Source organism: Dromiciops gliroides, chromosome 6, assembly GCF_019393635.1.
Source record: "Dromiciops gliroides isolate mDroGli1 chromosome 6, mDroGli1.pri, whole genome shotgun sequence".
NCBI lineage: Eukaryota > Metazoa > Chordata > Mammalia > Microbiotheria > Microbiotheriidae > Dromiciops > Dromiciops gliroides.
This window is the reverse complement of record NC_057866.1, coordinates 263,613,361-263,632,059: the sequence shown is the minus strand read 5'-3', so window position 1 is coordinate 263,632,059 and position 18,699 is coordinate 263,613,361. Positions and strand designations below refer to the sequence as shown.

The following is an 18,699-nucleotide window of genomic DNA, read 5'->3' as shown; positions in this document are numbered from 1 at the left end:
TGAAATGCTTCTGAGAGTAACATGGAATTAAAGTCCCCATGCCTCCCTAAAAGCATTCAAAGGTCTTGCATCTTTATATCACTTAACCATCATTCAGTCATCCTTCATGATAAACCTTTTTGTCAATTTTTCCTTTGGAAAAAAAAATGCCACTTCATCCAAAACATGCTATTTATTACTGGAACTGACAGTAGGAAATTGTGTTACTTGTTACAGGGAAGACCAACAAGATAAAGGATGAAACCACTGTACTTGACTTTGGGCCTCCTAGCTCTCGTCATTTATTTTCCGGTAAGCATCTTCAAACACAATTACTCTGCTGTCATTTATTATTCAAATTTATAAATTACCATTTGAGATTTTTTTTGTAAAAACAAAATCAGTTTAAGCTTATATAAAGTTGTGCGTCTTGAATTCAGAATGATTTGGCTCATCTCTTTCTTTTCTCTGTTCTTTCTCATTTAACCAAGGGCAACTGATCTTCATATTTGAAATTTTAATTTTCTTCACATTTAATGTTTGGAGTAGTCCTAAGGGTCTTGAAATGGAGTGGAACATGGCATTTCCATCCTCCTGCTTACAAGGAAATGTATGGGTTCTCTAAGAAGGCCCAAGTAACTTTGCTGCACTTTCCTAAGTATATCCACCCCACTCCACTTTCTTTTTTTGTTTGTTTGTTATTGTTGTTTTGTGTGTGTGTGTGTGTGTGTGTGTATGTGCACACGCATTTGAGGCAATTGGTGTTAAGTGACTTGCTTAGGGTCATACAGCTAATAATTGTCAAGTGTCTGAGGTCAGATTTGAACTCAGGCCCTCCTGAATCCAGGGCTGGTGCTTTATCCGCTGGTTCCAGTGCCAGTGCTCTATCCACTGTGCCGCCTAGCTGCTCCCCACTTCACTTTCTTTTTTTTTGTTTGGTTTGGTTTTACAGAGCAATGAGCATTAAATGACTTTCCCAGGATCACACAGCTAGTAAATGTCAAGTGTCTGAGACCAGATTTGAACTCAGGTCCTCCTGAACCCGGGGCTGGTGCTTTATCCACTGCACCACCTAGCTGCCCCCCACTTCACTTTCAAGGAGTATACACTGGTTTCTGAGTATGATGAATCAAGTTCAAGACATATAGAGAGGAATAAAAGAAAGGGACCTGCTATTCTTCCTAAGTTTTGGAGGACTTTCCAAAAGGTTTGGCTGGTTCAGAAGATTTTCAATAAAAGACAAGAGGTGCATAAATTTAGACTTTCATTGAAATGCTCACAGTGGCTCAAGGAGATGTCAAATGACATAAGCGGCCAGTAGGCAAAGAGCAATGACCTTTGCCATCTTCCTGGTTTTGCTCTATTGGAATAGAATCATGGGATTTAGACTTTAGACATCAGTTCATCTACTCTCTTCATTTTTCTCCATGAAGAAATTGAGTGACTTCCACAAAGCCACACAGATAGCAGGGCTCAGTTCCCTGATGACAGATTCAATTATACTTCCATTACATCACAGTCTCTCCCACAGCCACTGAGAATGAAGAAGCCCCTGGTCCCCCTCTCACCCTGAAGTACATAGACCACCAGCAATGGGCCATCACAAAACAATAGAGGAAACATAAAGAGTGATATGGGTTCAAAGGCAACTGATGAGCTGAGATGAAGAACAGAAAGTCAACCAGACACTATCGAAAAAAACTACACCACAGCCAAAGGGAAGACAGAGCCCAATGCAACTGTCTGTACAAAAACCTATTTCTTGGTGTGTGGTTTTTTTTCTTTTTGAAGATCACTGAAACATTTTCATCAACTGGAACAAAACTGGAAGTCTTGGACATTATTTCTTTTTTGTCTTTTCTTTATATGTGGGCCTTGAAGGTTGGACTTCAAGGGCAATGTTTTAGAAAAAGTTGCATTGATGTACAAGAGGAAAATTTAAAATTATTCTTTCACAATAAAATAGTGAAATGGATTCATGAGCTCGAGGTCAACTTTAGCCAACATTAAAACAAGTTAAATACTTCATTTAAAGAAGGAGGAAGCTTCTGGCCTTACAAATGTTACTTGGCACTCATTCTAATACTAAAAAAAGATAGATGGGGCAGCTAGGTGGCACAGTGGATAAAGCACTGGCCCTGGATTCAGGAGGACCTGAGTTCAAATCCGGCCTCAGACATTTGACACTTACTAGCTGCGTGATCCTGGGCAAGTCACTTAACCCCCATTGCCCTGCCAAAAAAAAAAAAAAAGATAGAAAAATAATGAATTGAAAGGCATGAAAACTTGTGTAATTAAGGGATACCCAATGTTCTCTATCTAGAAAGTATTGTTACTTTGGAATTTATTAAGCAACTAATATTTAACTGACAAGAATTGTTTTTAAGTGACTATTCATGATAGAAATCATTGTTACATTGGATTTTATTAAACATCCAAAATTTAACTGGTTAGAATTACCTTAAAGTAACAAGTAGCAATTCATTATAGAAGCTGCTGTTACATTGGCTTTTTACTAAATATCTATAATTTAACTGGGTAGAAATTATTTGAAGTGGTAATTCGTGCTACACTATGAAGAAACCCTGGACTTGGTGATAGGGCCCCTAAATTCTAACCCTGATTCTACTACAGACTACCCACACAGCCCTGGAGAAAATGTTTGCCTTGAGTTTAAATTTCTTCTTTGTACACAAAAAGAAAGTGAAAGAAGGGACATAAACTAGAACAAGGGTTCTTAACCTTATAGCCATAGCCTTGTTTTTTAATGTTTTGACAAATGTATTTCAATAAAATTGGTCTCTTTGTAAGCCCACATATTTTATTCCATGCATTTAAAAATATAATTTTGAGAAGGATTTCATAAGCTCCACCAGACTGTCAGGTGGTCCATACCCTTGAAGAACAAGAACAAGAACAAGAAAAACAAGCAGAACAAGAACAAAAACAAGAACCCAAGCTAGAAGATTGCAGTGGTCTCATCTAGCTCCTCAATCCTGTGTATCTGCCCAAAAAGGATTGTCGCTTGTACAATCTATCTATTTCTAGGGAAAATCTGGATTTCATTGCAATCACCCTTTTGAAAATTCACAGAAGTTACTCAGTAGATCAGCAAGCATTTATTAAGTGCTTACCATGTTCCAGGTACTTACTAAGCAGTGGGAATGCAAAGAAAGGCAAAGTAAGTCCCTGCCCTCAAGAAGGTTAAATTCTAAAGGGGAGATAACAAGTAAATAACTAGATATATACAAGCTATATGTTAGGTAAATGTATAATAACCTTCGAAGGGGTAGCTATTGCAGCTGGGGACCAAAAAAGCCTCTTGAGGCTTCCTCTGAGTTTTGAAGGAGATCAGGAGTTCTGAGTAAAAAAGTGAGGAGAATTCTAGACCTGGGGTAGGGCTAGAGCACAAAGACAAGTGATGGAATTTTCTGTGAGAGGAACAGCCAGCAGCTCAGTATAACTGGAAAGCAGATGGTGTGGTGGGATGGATGTGACATGTAAAAAGACTGCAAGTGTAAGAATGGACCAGGCTGTAAAGAGTTTTGAATGCCAAATGAAAGATTTTACAAGTGATACTGAAGATAACAGAGAAATCATTGGAGTTTCTTGAGTAATGTATAACATGGTTGGACTCAGAGACTGATGATAGGAGGGGCAGCAAATAAATTCAGACTAGAAAAATACACGAATCATTTCTTTTCAGCTCAGTGGTGCAGATTTTTTACTTATTCTTGCTTCTGATATACATAAATTCCAAACACTTCAAGCCAAAGAATGAAGCTGCATTGTTAAAACTAACTGGAAAGCTGGTGCTCCACACTTCCTCCCTGTTCCCAATCCCATTCTTAGTACATGCAGTAAATGTCCTCATCTGTATCAAAAGGTTGGGGTTCTGTTAAGGAAATTATTAAATGGCTTGTTTTAAATAGGCTGAAAATGAGAAAGAAATCTCAGTTTTGTTTCCTGGTAGTTCTTTTAACTCAATGAATATTTGAATAAAACTAGTCAGAGAAAGGTATCATGACAACAACACTGTTGAAAAACCTAGCAGAACATTGCCAGCAAGATTCTGGCCAAAGACCTCCTTAACTGACTGTTGGAAGATGGTCATCTTTCAGAGAGCCAGGGTGACTTCAGAAAGGGTTGAAGAATGGTTGGTATGGTGTTTGCTGACCAAATTTCCAGGAGAAATGCCAGGTTCAGAATAGAGGTCTGTACACAACATTCATTGATATGACCCAGGCCTTTGATACTGTCAGTCATGAGGACTTGTGGAAGAAAATGGCAAAATTTGGTTGCCCCAAGAAGTTCGTCTGTATTGTACATCAGTTTCATGATGACATACTCTCAGTGAGTTCTGGTTAATGGTCAATGCTCTCACACTTTCCCAGTCACCAATGGAGTAAATGTTTGCTCCCATGCTTTTTTAGCATGATGGGTGTTTGTTTTTTACCTTTTTTTCATATAAATAATTTATTACTTTCCAGTTACATCTATAAATAGCCCTCAACACCCACTTCTATAAGATTTCCAGCTTCAAATTCTTCTCTCTCCCTCCCCTCCCTCCCCCCTGCCCAGGACAGCAAGCAATCTGATATAGGTTATACATGTACAACCACACCAAACACCTCACTACGCTAGTCATGCTATATAGCATGATTAGTGTAGTGATGTTGTCAGACGCCTTCAATGAGGATGAAAACAGCACCAAAATCAGCTACCACTCTGATGGTAAATTATTTATTCAAAATGGATACAAGGCAAAACTAAAGTGGAGGGAGTGTTAGTATGTAACGTTTTGTTTGCAGATGGTCATGCACTCAATACAGCCTTTGAGGCTAAGATGCAACAGAGTATAAATTGATTCTCTACTACTTGCACTCATTTTGGCCTTACAATTAACAAACAACAAGAAGACAGAAGCCCTCCACCAGCCAGTACCACAGCATTCATACATGGAACCATCAGTTACAGCAAATGGATAAAATGTTAATGCTGTGGATAATTCATCCATGTTGGCAATATACCTTCCAGGGATCTGCACAAAAATTAGGAGGTTGATACATGCATTGCCAGAGCTAGTTCATTGTTTGAGAAGTTCCAAAGGAAAGTGTGGGAGAGAAGAGGTATTAGGCCACCTGCTAAACTGAAGGTTTATAGAGCTGCTGAGATGACCCATTGTTTTATGCCTGTGAAACCTGGACAGTATACCAGCACCATACAAGCAAATTTAATTGCCTCTATTTGGATTGTCTTAGGAAGATTCAAAAGATCACCAGGCAAAATAAGATCCCAGACACTGAGGTGAATTTTGAGCCAAGCATCCAATGGACTGCCACATTGTTTGAATGTCAAATGTACATTTGACTATTTTATGGAGAATTTGCACAAGGCAAGAGTTCACATGGAGGTCAGAAGGAGCAATGCGAGGATACTCTCAAGGTCATACTGAAGAACTTTGGAATAGATTGTAAGACCTGGGAGACATTGGCACAGGACCACCCAGCATGGCATGCCTGCATGAAAGGTGTGTTCGATGACCAAAGCTGAATTGCAGTAGATAAAAAGAAAAGAAATGTGAGATGCACAAATTTAGATGTCTCCATTCCAAATGTTCATATGGATTACTTATGCCTGACCTGAGACTGTGGTCTAATGAGCCACAGCCAGATGCATTATACATTGACCCTAACATAGTGATATCACATTGATCCTTTTTGAGTACAAAAGACAAAAACCAACCAACCAAACACCAATGATATCAAATGGCTTGCCTTCTCAAAAAAGGGGTGGGGAGGAAGGGAAGGAGAGAATTTGAAACTCAACAAATTTTAAAGAGTATTTAAAATTGTTTTATATGCAATTGGAAAAAATAAAACAAAAAAATTCACATTAAAAAACCTAGCAGACATGATCACGCTTTGAGAACCAATTCATTGGTGAGAAATATCAGCAAATTGAAAACTGGAGAACTCCCTGACAGAAAATTACAGAGTTATCTTTACACATATGGTCAATAATATACTTTATTTTGAAAGTCTCCATAGGAGGCACATTTTTCTTCTGATTCTATACCATTGATGCAAGTGACATAAGAAAAATTAACAATATCTAGCATTTATATTTAGCACTTTTGCAAAGCACTTTACATGTTATCTCATCTGGTTCTCACAATCCCTCTGTTAAGTAGGTGCCATCATTATTTCCATTTACAGTTGAGGAAACTGAGGTAGACAAGTTAAGTGATTTGCCCAGGATCAAGCAGCTAATGTCTAAGGCAGAATTAGAACTCAGGTCCACCACTTCACCCACTTCACCACTTAGCTGCCTAAAAGCATAATTTATCAAAGACAGCACAGCATCATGGACAGGTAATAAATATGAAGACAACTAATGTGATATAACAATCTGCAGCACAGTAACACTACATGGTAGCTGAACTCCTTAAGAAGGCTATCTGGGGCAGCTAGGTGGCTCAGTGGATAGAGCACAGGCCCTGAAGTCAGGAGGACCTGAGTTCAAATCCGGCCTCAGACACTTAACACTTACTAGCTGTGTGACCCTGGGCAAGTCACTTAACCCCAATTGCCTCACTAAAAAAAAAAAAACACAGAAGTCTTTCTACCATTGATGCCTCCCCTTCCTCTCCTCACAATCCCTTCTTAACTTTCTACAGTATAGCTTCTGACCTCATCTTTCAACTGTCTCCAAAGTAATAATTTTATAGATTTGACAAAGTTCTTTATATATTTGAAATATGAGACCTTTATCTAAAAAACTGTCTAGAAAAAAATTTCCCCAATTTTTTGCTTTCCTTCTGATCTTAGATACATTTGTTTTATTTTTATAAAAAAATTTAATTTAATATAATCAAAATTATCCATTTTAAACTTAACAGCTCTCTTGCTTATTCATAAATTGTTCACCTATCCTTAAGTCTGATAAATACTATGTTATGTATCCTAATGTTCTTGTAAAATCTCTATATCTAGATCATGTATATATTTTGTCCTTATTTTGGTAAATGACATAAGAGATTGGTCTATACCCAGTTTCTGACATACTGCTTTTCAGTTTTCCCCATTCTTACCAAATAATGAATTCTTGTCGTAAAATCTTGTCTTTACACTTGTCAAATACAAGGTTACTATGTTTATTTGCAGCCGTAAATTGTATGCCTACTCTATCCCATTGATTTACTTAGCCAGTACTAGATAGTTTTGATAATTAATGCCTTAGAATATAGTTTAAGATCTGATACTGTTAATTCTCCTTCCTTTATACTTTTTTCATTGTTTCCTTTGATATTCCTAACTTTTTGTTTTTCCAAATGAATTTTATTATTTTTTTCTAATTCAGAAAAAAATTTTTGTTAATTTAATTTGGATGATATTGAATATATAAATTAGTTTGGGTAAAATTGTCATTTTTATTACACTGACCCTGCCTACCATGAATAATTAATATTTCTCCAGTTATTTAAATCTGATTTTGTTTGTATAAAATTTTTTTTAAACAATTTTGTTTATATAGTTCCTGGGTTTGTTTTGTCAAGCATACTCCCAGTTATTTTATACTGTGTAGAAGTATTTTAGGCAGGGCATTTTTTTACTATCTTTTTTTAGAGTTTTGTTTGTGACATAAGAATGCTAATGATTTATGTTGATTTACTTTATATCCTGTTACTTTGCTAAAAATTTTTATTATTTCAACTAGCCAAAATTATTGTTCCAAAATTTTAGTTGAGCCTTTGAGATCTACCAAGTATATCATCATATGATCTGCATGAGATCATCTAATTACTTCATTCCCTATTCTGATTCCTTCTATTTCTTTTCCTTCTCTTATTGCTATTGCAAGGATTTCCTACACAATAATGAGTAATATTGATGACAGTAAGCATCCTTGTTTCACACCACATCTTACTGGAAAGGCTTCTTCTAGATTATCCCCATTACCAATAATGCTTGCTGATGGTTTTAGGTAAATGTCTTTTTGTTTTTAATCAATTTAAGGAGAAGTCCATTTGTAACAATACTTTCAAGTATTTATATTCTTTTGGGGGGAGGGTAGGGCAATGAGGGTTAAGTGACTTGCCCAGGGTCACACAGCTAGTAAGTGTCAGATGTCTGAGGCCAAATTTGAACTCAAGTCCTCCTGATTCCAGGGCTGGTGCTTTATCCACTGTGCCACCTAGCTGCCCCTCAAGTATTTTTCATAAATATGAGTGTTGGACTTTATAAAAAGCTTTTTCTGCATATATTGATATAATCATTTATATGTATATTATCATATATACAATATCATATAGACATATAGACATGCACAGACACAGAGAGAGAGAGATACCTACATTCCTGATATAAATTCCAGTATCATAATGCATAATGCTTGTAATATTTTGTTTTAATATTTTAGCTAGGATTTTATTTAGGATTTTTAGACTTACATTCATTAATAAACTGGTATATAATTTTTTCTGTTTTTACTCTTCCTGGTTTAGGTATCAGCATCATTTTTGTTTCATAAAAGGAATTTTATAGGATCCCTTCTTTACCTAGTATTCCAAACAATTTATTTAATATTGAAATTAGTAGATCTTTAAATGTTTTATAGAATTCACTTGTAAATCTATCTGATTCTGGTGCTTTCCTCTTATGAAGCTAATTTATGGACTGTTGAATTTCTTTTTCTAAAATAGATATATTTAGATATTCTATTTTTTCTTCTGCTAATCTAGGCCATTTATATATTTGTAAATATTCTTCCATTTCACTTATATTGCAAAATTTATTGGCATATAATTGGGCAAAATAATGCCTTATGATTCCTTTAATTTCATCTTCATCAGTAGTATATTCATCCTTTTCATTTTTTATATAAGTGATTTGGTTTTCTTCTCTCTTTAAATCAAATTAAACAATTGTTTATATATTTTTTCATAAAGCCAATTCCTAGTTTTCTTTATTAATTCTATGGATTTTTAATCCAAATTTTATAAATCTCACCTTTAATTCTGAGGATTTTTAATTTAGTGTTTAATTGGGGATTTATAATGCATTCTTTTTGTTTTTTTAATTGCATACCCAATTCATTCATCTGCTCTTTCTCTATTTTATTGATGTAAGCATTTAGAGATATAAATATTCCCCTAATCAGTGTTTTTGCTGTATCCCATAGGTTTTGATATGTTGTCTCATTTTTGTCATTCTCTTTAATGAAATTATTGATTGTTTCTATGATTTGTACTTTAACCCACTCATTTTTTAAGATTAGGTTGTTTTAGTTTTAATCTATGTTTCCTTGGTCCCATATTAAATATAATTTCATTGCATTATGATCAGAAAAGGATACTTTTAATATTTCTGCTTTTCACTACAAAAAATTTATGCACTAGGGGCAGCTAGGTGACACAGTGCATAGAGCACCAGCCTGGAGTTTGGAGGACATGAGTTCAAATCTGGCCTCAGACATTTAAGACTTACTAGCTTTGTGACCCTGGGCAAGTCACTTAACCCATTTGCCCTGCCAAAAAAAAAAAAAGTATGCATTACTATATGATCAATCTTTTTAAATATACTATAAACCACTGAGAAAAAGATACATTCCTTTCTATTTCTATACAATTCTCTCCAGATATCTATCATATCTAGTTTATCTAAAATTCTGTTCATTTCCTTTATTTCTTCCTTACTTATTTTTGGGGTTGATTTATCTAGTTCTGAGAGGGTACAATTAAGTTTCCTACTATTATAGTACTACTATCTTTCTCCACCATTTAACTTTTCTTTAAAAAATTTAAATGCTATAGTATTTGGTGCATATAAGTTCAATATTGATGGTGATTCAGTGTCCATGGTACATTTTATTAAAATGAAGTTACCCAATTTATCTCTTTCAAATCAAATCTATTTTAGTCAGACTTTGTCTGAGATCATAATTTTTATCCTTGGGTTGTTATGGGTTTTTTTGGCATCAACTGAAGCATAATAAATCCAACCCTTCTTTTTAACTCTCTTTACATTTCTCACTCTTAAATGTGTTTCTTGTAAACAACATTGTTGGTTTCTAATTTTTAATCCATACTGCTACCCATTCCCATTTTATGGATGAATTCATCCCATTCATATTCAAAGTTATTATGCTATTTGCAAATTTCCCTCCATCTTATTTTTACTCACTATTTTCCTCCTCAGCCTCTTTTTATCCTATTCCTGTTTCCTTATCTTCTCCCCTTACCTTCTTATTCCTCATTTTCCTCACCCCTCTAAAAGTCCCTCCCTTATCTTCTCTCCTCATCCTCACCCCCACTTATTTCCTCTGTACTAGTTCTTTATTTCATGCCCTGTTTTTAAGAGATTATTGCTCCTTTTTACCTTTTCTCAACCAATTTCATTTTTTAGAATCATTGTTCTATACAACTTGGCTCCTACCTTTCTTCAAACTACACTAGCAATGATAACAGGTTTTTTGTTTTGTTTTGGTTTGGTTTGGTTTTTTAGTGAGGCAATTGGGGTAAGTGACTTGCCCAGGGTCACACAGCTAGTAAGTGTGTGTTAGGTGTCTGAGGCCAGATTTGAACTCAGGTACTACTGACTCCAGGGCTGGTGTTCTATCCACTGTGTAAGAAAGAAAGAAAGAAAGAAAGAAAGAAAGAAAGAAAGAAAGAGAAAGAAAGAAATATACTCAACTTTGCTGGGTAAGTTATTCTTGGATTCAACCCAAAATCCTTTTCCCTTTGAAATATAAAGTTCCAAGACTTAGAGTCTTTTAGTGTGGAAGTTGGTAGGTGTTATGAAGTACTGATTGTTTTCCTACAGTATTTAAACTGGCTTTTTTTCTTGTTGCTTATATGTTCTATTTAACCTGGGGATTTTGAAATTTGGCAAGATATTCCAAAAAGTTTTCTTCCTGGAATCTCTTTCTGGTGGTAAACAGTAGATTTTTTTCTATGTCTATTTTACCTTTTGGTTCTATAACTTTAGAGCAATTTTCCTTAATAATTTCTTATAATATTGTATCCAGATTCTTTTTTAACATAACTTGCAGGTAGTCCAACAATTCTTATATTGTCTCTATTCGATCTGTTATCCAGATCAGTTCTTTTTTCTAATGAGATGTTTCAGATTCTCTTCTATTTTTTCTAGTTTTATTATTTCTTGGTATCTTATAATGTCATTTGATTCCACTTGTCCAATTCTAGTTTTTAAGGAGTTATTTTCTTTCTTAAGATTTTATATCTTTTTTCCAATTGGTAAACTTTCTTTTCATAATCTTCTTGGATTGCTTTTATTTGACATTTTAATTCCTTTTTAAATTCTTCTGAAAGTCCTTTGTGGATACTCTTCACATTTAGAAAAAAGATCTATGTAGTCTGAATGCAAATTGAGGCATACTATTTTTGCTTTTGTTGTTACTTTTTTGTTATTGTTCTTATTTATTCTTTCTTGCATTTTTTCCTTTTGTTCTGATTCTTCTCTTACAACATGACTAATGTGGAAATATGTTTAACAAGATTGTAATGTATAACTTATAACAAATTGCTTGCTGTCCTCAGGAGGGTTGAGAGAATGGAGGGTGGGAGAAAAATCTGGAACTCAAAAAAAAATTTATATGTAATTGGAAAAAATAATTAAAATAAATAAGTTTTTAAAAAACAAAAGTTAGAAAAAAATTAAGTTCTTTTTGGGTTTGTGACCATTTGATGTTATTCTTTGGGGGTAAGAGTGGCTTCTTTTACCTCACTATCTTCCTCTGAATATGAACCCAGATCTTTTTTTAAAACCAAAGTAGGTATCTATGGTCAAGTTCTTTTTCCTTTGATTACTCATTTTTATTGTTTTTTTTTCTTTTTAGCAGCTTATCATCATCAAGTTTTAATCCCTAGTTGTAGGTAATGTTATCCTAGGCTTCTGATCCTCCTTACTGTTGTTTTCTAAATTCTGAAGGGATGCTCAACCTGAGGGACTCCTCTCCTCTTCCAAGCCACAGCTAGGACTCCAACCATGCTGTCCTGAAAATGTTCTTGTTCCTTGTGGTACTGCACTCACTGGTTTTATGCTTCTTCTTCTTCACCCATAGCCATAGCCAGGGATTATGTCTGCTCAGCACTACTAGACCTGACTTTCAGAAACAGCAAAGGGTCTTTCAATCTTCCCCCACTCAGCCTCTGCAGTTTCTTAGATGAAAGTTCATGAGGTAAAAGTTGCAGAGGTCATTGTATTTCTGTGAAGAGTTAAGTTATTCACAGTTCTTTATTAAACAATATTGCTGTCATCATGCACAATGTTTTCCAGGTCCTCAAATAACAATTCTAACAATCATCAATATTGCTTTACCAGTGCGTGATCTTACTGGAAAAGTCTCTGCTATTTCTCCATTACAGATAATGCTAACTTTTGGCTTTATATAGATACTATTTAGAGTATCTATATACTATATAGATACTATTTATAATATTATGGAATCGTCTATTTATTTTTAATGCCTATCTTTTTTTTTTTAATGAGGCAATTGGGGTTAAGTGACTTGCCCAGGGTCACACAGCTAGTAAGTCTTAAGTGTCTGAGGCCGGATTTGAACTCAGGTACTCCTGACTCCAGGGCCAGTGCTCTATCCACTGCGCCACCTAGCTGCCCCAATTCCTATCTTTTTAAACATAAATGAGCATTGTATTATGTGAAAGTCTTTTTCTGCATCTATTGTTATACCCATGTGACTTCATTGTTTTGTTAAATAATATTATCTATTATGGTTAAATTTTTTTAAAATATTGAACCAGCCCTGAATTGCTGGTATCAATCCATCCTGACGTTAGTGTATAATCTTTTTCATTTGTTTTGCTATAGTCTCTTTGCTAGTATTTGTTCAATAATTTGCTTTGATATTCATTAAAGATACTAATACACCATTTTCTCTTTTGCTTTATCTCTCTTTGGTTTAGTTATTAGGACCATATTTGTCTCATGGAAGAAATTTAATAGAATTTCATCTTCCCATATTTTTTATAATTTATGATAAATTATAATTGTGGTTTTTTAGTATTGATAGAATTCACTTATAAATTGATCTGGTTCTGGGTATTTTTTTCTTTGGGGGGGGTCCTTTATGGGTTGATTTTTTTTCTGTCAGTTTGTTATTTATACAGGATATCCCAAAAGGCCTGGTGCATTTTTGAGCTTTAATAATCTTTTTGCCCCAACAAAGGGTATATACCAAAATGTATAAAATAAATTTATATCTATATTTATATATCTATGAGCATATTCTAGATAGATGATAAATAGTGTCCTATGATTTAATGAACATCAATGTTACTAGAAAACCATTAAAAGACATCAATAACTATTTAAAATGTCAATTGTGAGAAAAATCACAGCTAAAGTTACCTTTGACCATCATAGCTGCTGACTTTTCCTCAAATCTGCAAACATGCCAATTAATTTCTACCCTCAAGATTCCTTTTGGGGGGAAGCTAAATGGCACAGTGGATAAAGCACCCACCCTGGATTCAGGAGGACCTGAGTTCAGATCTGTCCTCAAACCCTTGACACTTACTAGCTATGTGACTCTGGGAAAGTCACTTAACCATCACTGTCCTGCAAAAAAAAAAAAAAGAAGATTTCTTTCCAAGTTTCTTCCTATGATAACAAATTTGATTGTCACTGAACATAAGTTCCCTTGATCCTTCCTTAGCCACCATAGTTAAAAATGTCATGCAAATGACTGTTGAAACTTGCAATCTGTTCAAACTCCTTACAGAAGATACTTAAACTATTTTTGGACAGTATTTGATACCCCCAATAAAATGGTTGATTCTGGCTCCATTCCCTCTGGCTCAGGCCTCATACATTTTAATTTGAATAAGATGGAGAATTTTACATCTTCCATCTACTTGAACCCCCACCAGCTGTCTGTTCCCACATTTCAGGGGGTCATAACCAGTAGCCCTTTTCCATTTAACCATTTAAACATCTGATTAGTTTTTATACAGAGAAATTTGTTTCAAAGATATAGCTAAAATAAAGTACAAAATTTCCCCAACATCACAGTGGCATAACCCCTTTCTAGTACATCACTGAAAGTTAGGGGGAGAGGTAAAGGAAAGGAGAAAGAGATGAGGCAAAAGAAAAGGTAGAAGACCCCTGTCTTCACATGCACAGACTTTATCAGGTTATAAGTGTTTTAGAAAAATAAAACAGCACATAAATTTCCCTAACCCAAGAGAAATGAAATGAACTAGGAAACAGGGCAAATTAGGAAATACCATTTCCTTATTTAAGATCTAAAATATTGGGGCAGGTAGGTGGCACAGTGGATAGAGCACCAGCTCTGGAGTCAGGAGTACCTGAGTTCAAATCCGGCCTCAGACACTTAACACTTACTAGCTGTGTGACCCTGGGCAAGTCACTTAACCCCAATTGCCTCACTAAAAAAAAAAAAAAACCCTAAATAAATAAATATATTTTTTAAAAGATCTAAAAGATTAGTCCTGCCCTCTTATTTTTAGATTAAAAAAAAAAAACCTTTAGCCCTGACAGTTGATAGTCATCATGATAGTCATTGCTGTTGTTGTTGAGTCATGTCCAACTCTTCATGACCCTAATTTGGGGATTTCCATTTCCTTCTCCAGCTTATTTTACAGATGAGGAAACTGAGGCAAACAGAGTTAAGTGATTTGCCCAGGTCACACAGCTAATAAGTGGCTGAGGGCAGATTTGAACCCAGGAAGATGAGTCTTCCTGATTCCAGACCTGGCTCTCTATTCACTGCTAACTCTAAAATCTGATTTTAAAAATGTTTAACTCTACATGTGTCTTTCTCTACATATTTATTTCTGCAGTTAAGTAGGACACAGCAGAGACAGGCTGAGTCAAAGAAGAGGCCAAGGGCATATTCACCTCAGTCATTGTCTCCTAGTTCATCTTCTGCTACAGCAGTTCATCCAAATTCTGCATTTCAACAAAGAAATAGTCCATCAAAATCACTTGATAAGAAAAGGGTTAATCAGTCACGACATGTTCAAAAGCCTGGCCAAAAACAATCACAGCAAAATTCCCCTATAAAACAAACATCTAGCAAGTCCTTGTCTCCTTCCAATTTATCTACTCCAAAAAGGTATAGCTCCACTCAATTTCATTCAGTTCCACTTAAAAATCAAAATAGACAGTCAAAAGCTCAGGGGATTGCACAAAAACAGAGTCAGCAAAAAAACCAGTCAAGACAACAAAAACAGAGAAGCAAACCAGCAAAACAAAAAAGACGTGTCCCACCAAAAGCCCAAACCAAAACAGACCCAAAAGGAGGGTCGACTCTACAAAAACCTCCAAGAAAAACAGTAGCACAAGAGAGAACTCTTCAACAAAATCCTCAGCCCAAATCAGCCCCCAGAAAGAAGCCTGTTTCACAAAATTCTCAGACCACAAAAGCCACCACAAAGAAGTCTGTTCCACAAAATCCTAAGCCCAAATCAGCCCCCAGAAAGAAGCCTGTTTCACAAAATTCTCAGACCACAAAAGCCACCACAAAGAAGTCTGTTCCACAAAATCCTAAGCCCAAATCAGCCCCCAGAAAGAAGCCTGTTTCACAAAATTCTCAGACCACAAAAGCCACCACAAAGAAGTCTGTTCCACAAAATCCTAAGCCCAAATCAGCCCCCAAAAAGAAGCCCGTTTCACGAAATTCTCAGACCACAAAAGCCACCACAAAAAAGTCTGTTCCACAAAATCCTAAGCCCAAATCAGCCCCCAGAAAGAAGCCTGTTTCACAAAATCCTCAGACCACAAAAGCCACCACAAAGAAGTCTGCTCCACAAAATCCTAAGCCCAAATCAGCCCCCAGAAAGAAGCCCGTTTCACGAAATTCTCAGACCACAAAAGCCACCACAAAGAAGTCTGTTCCACAAAATCCTAAGCCCAAATCAGTCCCCAGAAAGAAGCCCGTTTCACAAAATTCTCAGACCACAAAAGCTACCACAAAGAAGTCTGTTCCACAAAATCCTAAGCCCAAATCAGCCCCCAGAAAGAAGCCTGTTTCACAAAATCCTCAGACCACAAAAGCCACCACAAAGAAGTCAGCTCCACAAAATCCTAAGCCCAAATCAGCCCCCAGAAAGAAGCCCGTTTCACGAAATTCTCAGACCACAAAAGCCACCACAAAGAAGTCTGTTCCACAAAATCCTAAGCCCAAATCAGTCCCCAGAAAGAAGCCCGTTTCACAAAATTCTCAGACCACAAAAGCAACCACAAAGAAGCCTGTTCCACAAAATCCTAAGCCCAAATCAGCCCCCAGAAAGAAGCCCGTTTCACGAAATTCTCAGACCACAAAAGCCACCACAAAGAAGTCTGGTCCACAAAATCCTAAGCCCAAATCAACCCCTAGAACGAAGCCTGTTTCAAAAAAACCTCAGACCACAAAAGTCACTACAAAGAAGTCTGTTCCACAAAATCCTAAGCCCAAATCAGCCCCCAGAAAGAAGATTGTTACACGAAACCCTCGACCCAAAACAGCAACCAGAAAGAAGCCTGTTTCAAAAAAACCTCAGACCACAAAAGTCACCACAAAGAAGTCTGTTCCACAAAATATTAAGCCCAAATCAACTCCCAGAAAGAAGCCTGTTTCACGAAACCCTCAACCCAGAACAGTCACCAGAAAGAAGCCAGTTACACAAAAACCTAGACCCAAAAGAGTCGTCAGAAAGAAGCCTGTTACACAAAAACCTAAACCCAAAAGAGTCATCAGAAAGAAGCCTGTTTCACGAAACCCTCAACCCAGAACAGTCACCAGAAAGAAGCCTGTTACACAAAAACCTAGACCCAAAAGAGTCGTCAGAAAGAAGCCTGTTACACAAAAACCTAAACCCAAAAGAGTCATCAGAAAGAAGCCTATTACACGAAACCCTCAACCCAGAACAGTCACCAGAAAGAAGCCTGTTACACAAAAACCAAGGCCCAAAAGAGTCGTCAGAAAGAAGCCTGTTACACAAAAACCAAGGCCCAAAAGAGTCGTCAGAAAGAAGCCTGTTACACAAAAACCAAGGCCCAAAAGAGTCGTCAGAAAGAAGCCTGTTACACAAAAACCAAGGCCCAAAAGAGTCGTCAGAAAGAAGCCTGTTATACAAAAACCTCGACCCAGAAGAGTCATCAGAAAGAAGCCTGTTACACGAAAACCAAGGCCCAAAAGAGTCGTCAGAAAGAAGCCTGTTACACGAAAACCAAGGCCCAGAAGAGTCATCAGAAAGAAGCCTGTTACACGAAAACCTAGGCCCAAAACAGCCCCTGGACGTAGGCCTATTCCAAAGAAACCATCACCCAAAAGAAGACCCAAACACAGACCTGGTTCACAAAAGCCTCCCAAAAAAGGACCTGGCCAACACCATTGTGAACCAAATCCAAATGTGCACCATAAGCCTAAGCCAACAACCAAACCTTATACTGATACCACCAAACAAACCACCACAACTACCCAAGAACCCACAACCATCAGCTCTACCATCATTATTAAACCTACTACCACCACTACCACCAAATATACTACCCATAAAAAACCCATTACTGCTACCCTCAAACCTGCGAATATCACCAGTTCAACTACTATCAAAGCTACTCCCACTAAACCCAAACCCACGACTTCCATATCTTCTACCTCAAAGAAAACCAACATCACCACCAAACCTTCTCAGGTCACCAAATCTACCACAAAATCCACTACCACAAAATCCACTACCACAAAATCCACTACCACTACAACCACACCTACCACTGTCATGAAAACCACTAGCACCAAAAAACCTACATCCAAAACAAGTACCTCTGTAAAATCTACCACAACTAAAAGGTTTACTTCTACAGCATCCAGTACCACAACCAGCAAGTCTACCACTATAATTAAATCCAATAGCACCACTGGTACCAAATATACTAGCCAAAAAATACCCATTACAACTACTACCAAACCTGCTAAAATCATCAGTTCAACTACTATCAAATCTACTACCACTAAATCCAAACCCACTACTTCCATATCTTCTACCTCCAAGAAAACCAACATCACCACCAAACCTTCTCAGGTCACCAAATCTACCACAAAATCCACTACCACAAAATCAACAACCACTACAACCACACCTACCACTGTCATGAAAACCACTAGCACCACTCCCTCTGTAAAATCCACCACCACAACTAAAAGTCCTGCTTCTACTGTGTCCACCACCACAAGCAGCAAACCTACGATCCCATCTACTACTACCACTGTATCTGTTGCTCCTACCACGAGAGTTTCATCCACCCTAACTGACATTACTCCAGCACCAATTGTTGCCACATCTGCTGCCTCTACCACAAGACCTGCTCACACTAGCACCACAGCAGCCACTGTTGCTACATCAGCAAGGACTACCTCTGCCTCCACCTCATCTACTACTCCTACAACTCTGGCTACTTCGTCCACTATACATGCTGTTAGTAAGGGTACTATCACAAGCACTATATCTACTACCACAAGACCTGCCTCTACCACGACTGCTTCCACTGGCAGCACATCTACTATTTCTAACACAACATCTGCAAGTACCAAGTCCCTTACCACTACCAGAACTGTGGCAACTACCACTTCTGCCACCCCTACCACCACCCCTCTATCAACCACCTCTGTTACAAGTACCACATCAGTTACTTCCACCACCCTTACCACTGGGTCCACAACTACTTCTCCTAT

General features: G+C 36.8%; 1 protein-coding gene across 1 annotated transcript in view; it reads left to right on the top strand.

Annotated features, from left to right (window-relative positions):
- LOC122732285 (mucin-2-like) overlaps positions 1-18,699 on the top strand; it is a 101,957-nt gene that overhangs the window by 66,937 nt on the left and 16,321 nt on the right. Inside the window, exons 5-6 of the mRNA XM_043972360.1 lie at positions 14,825-18,452; positions 18,553-18,678. Of these exons, the coding sequence (XP_043828295.1) occupies positions 14,825-18,452; positions 18,553-18,678 (3,754 nt within the window). The remainder of the gene's footprint in view (positions 1-14,824; positions 18,453-18,552; positions 18,679-18,699) is intronic.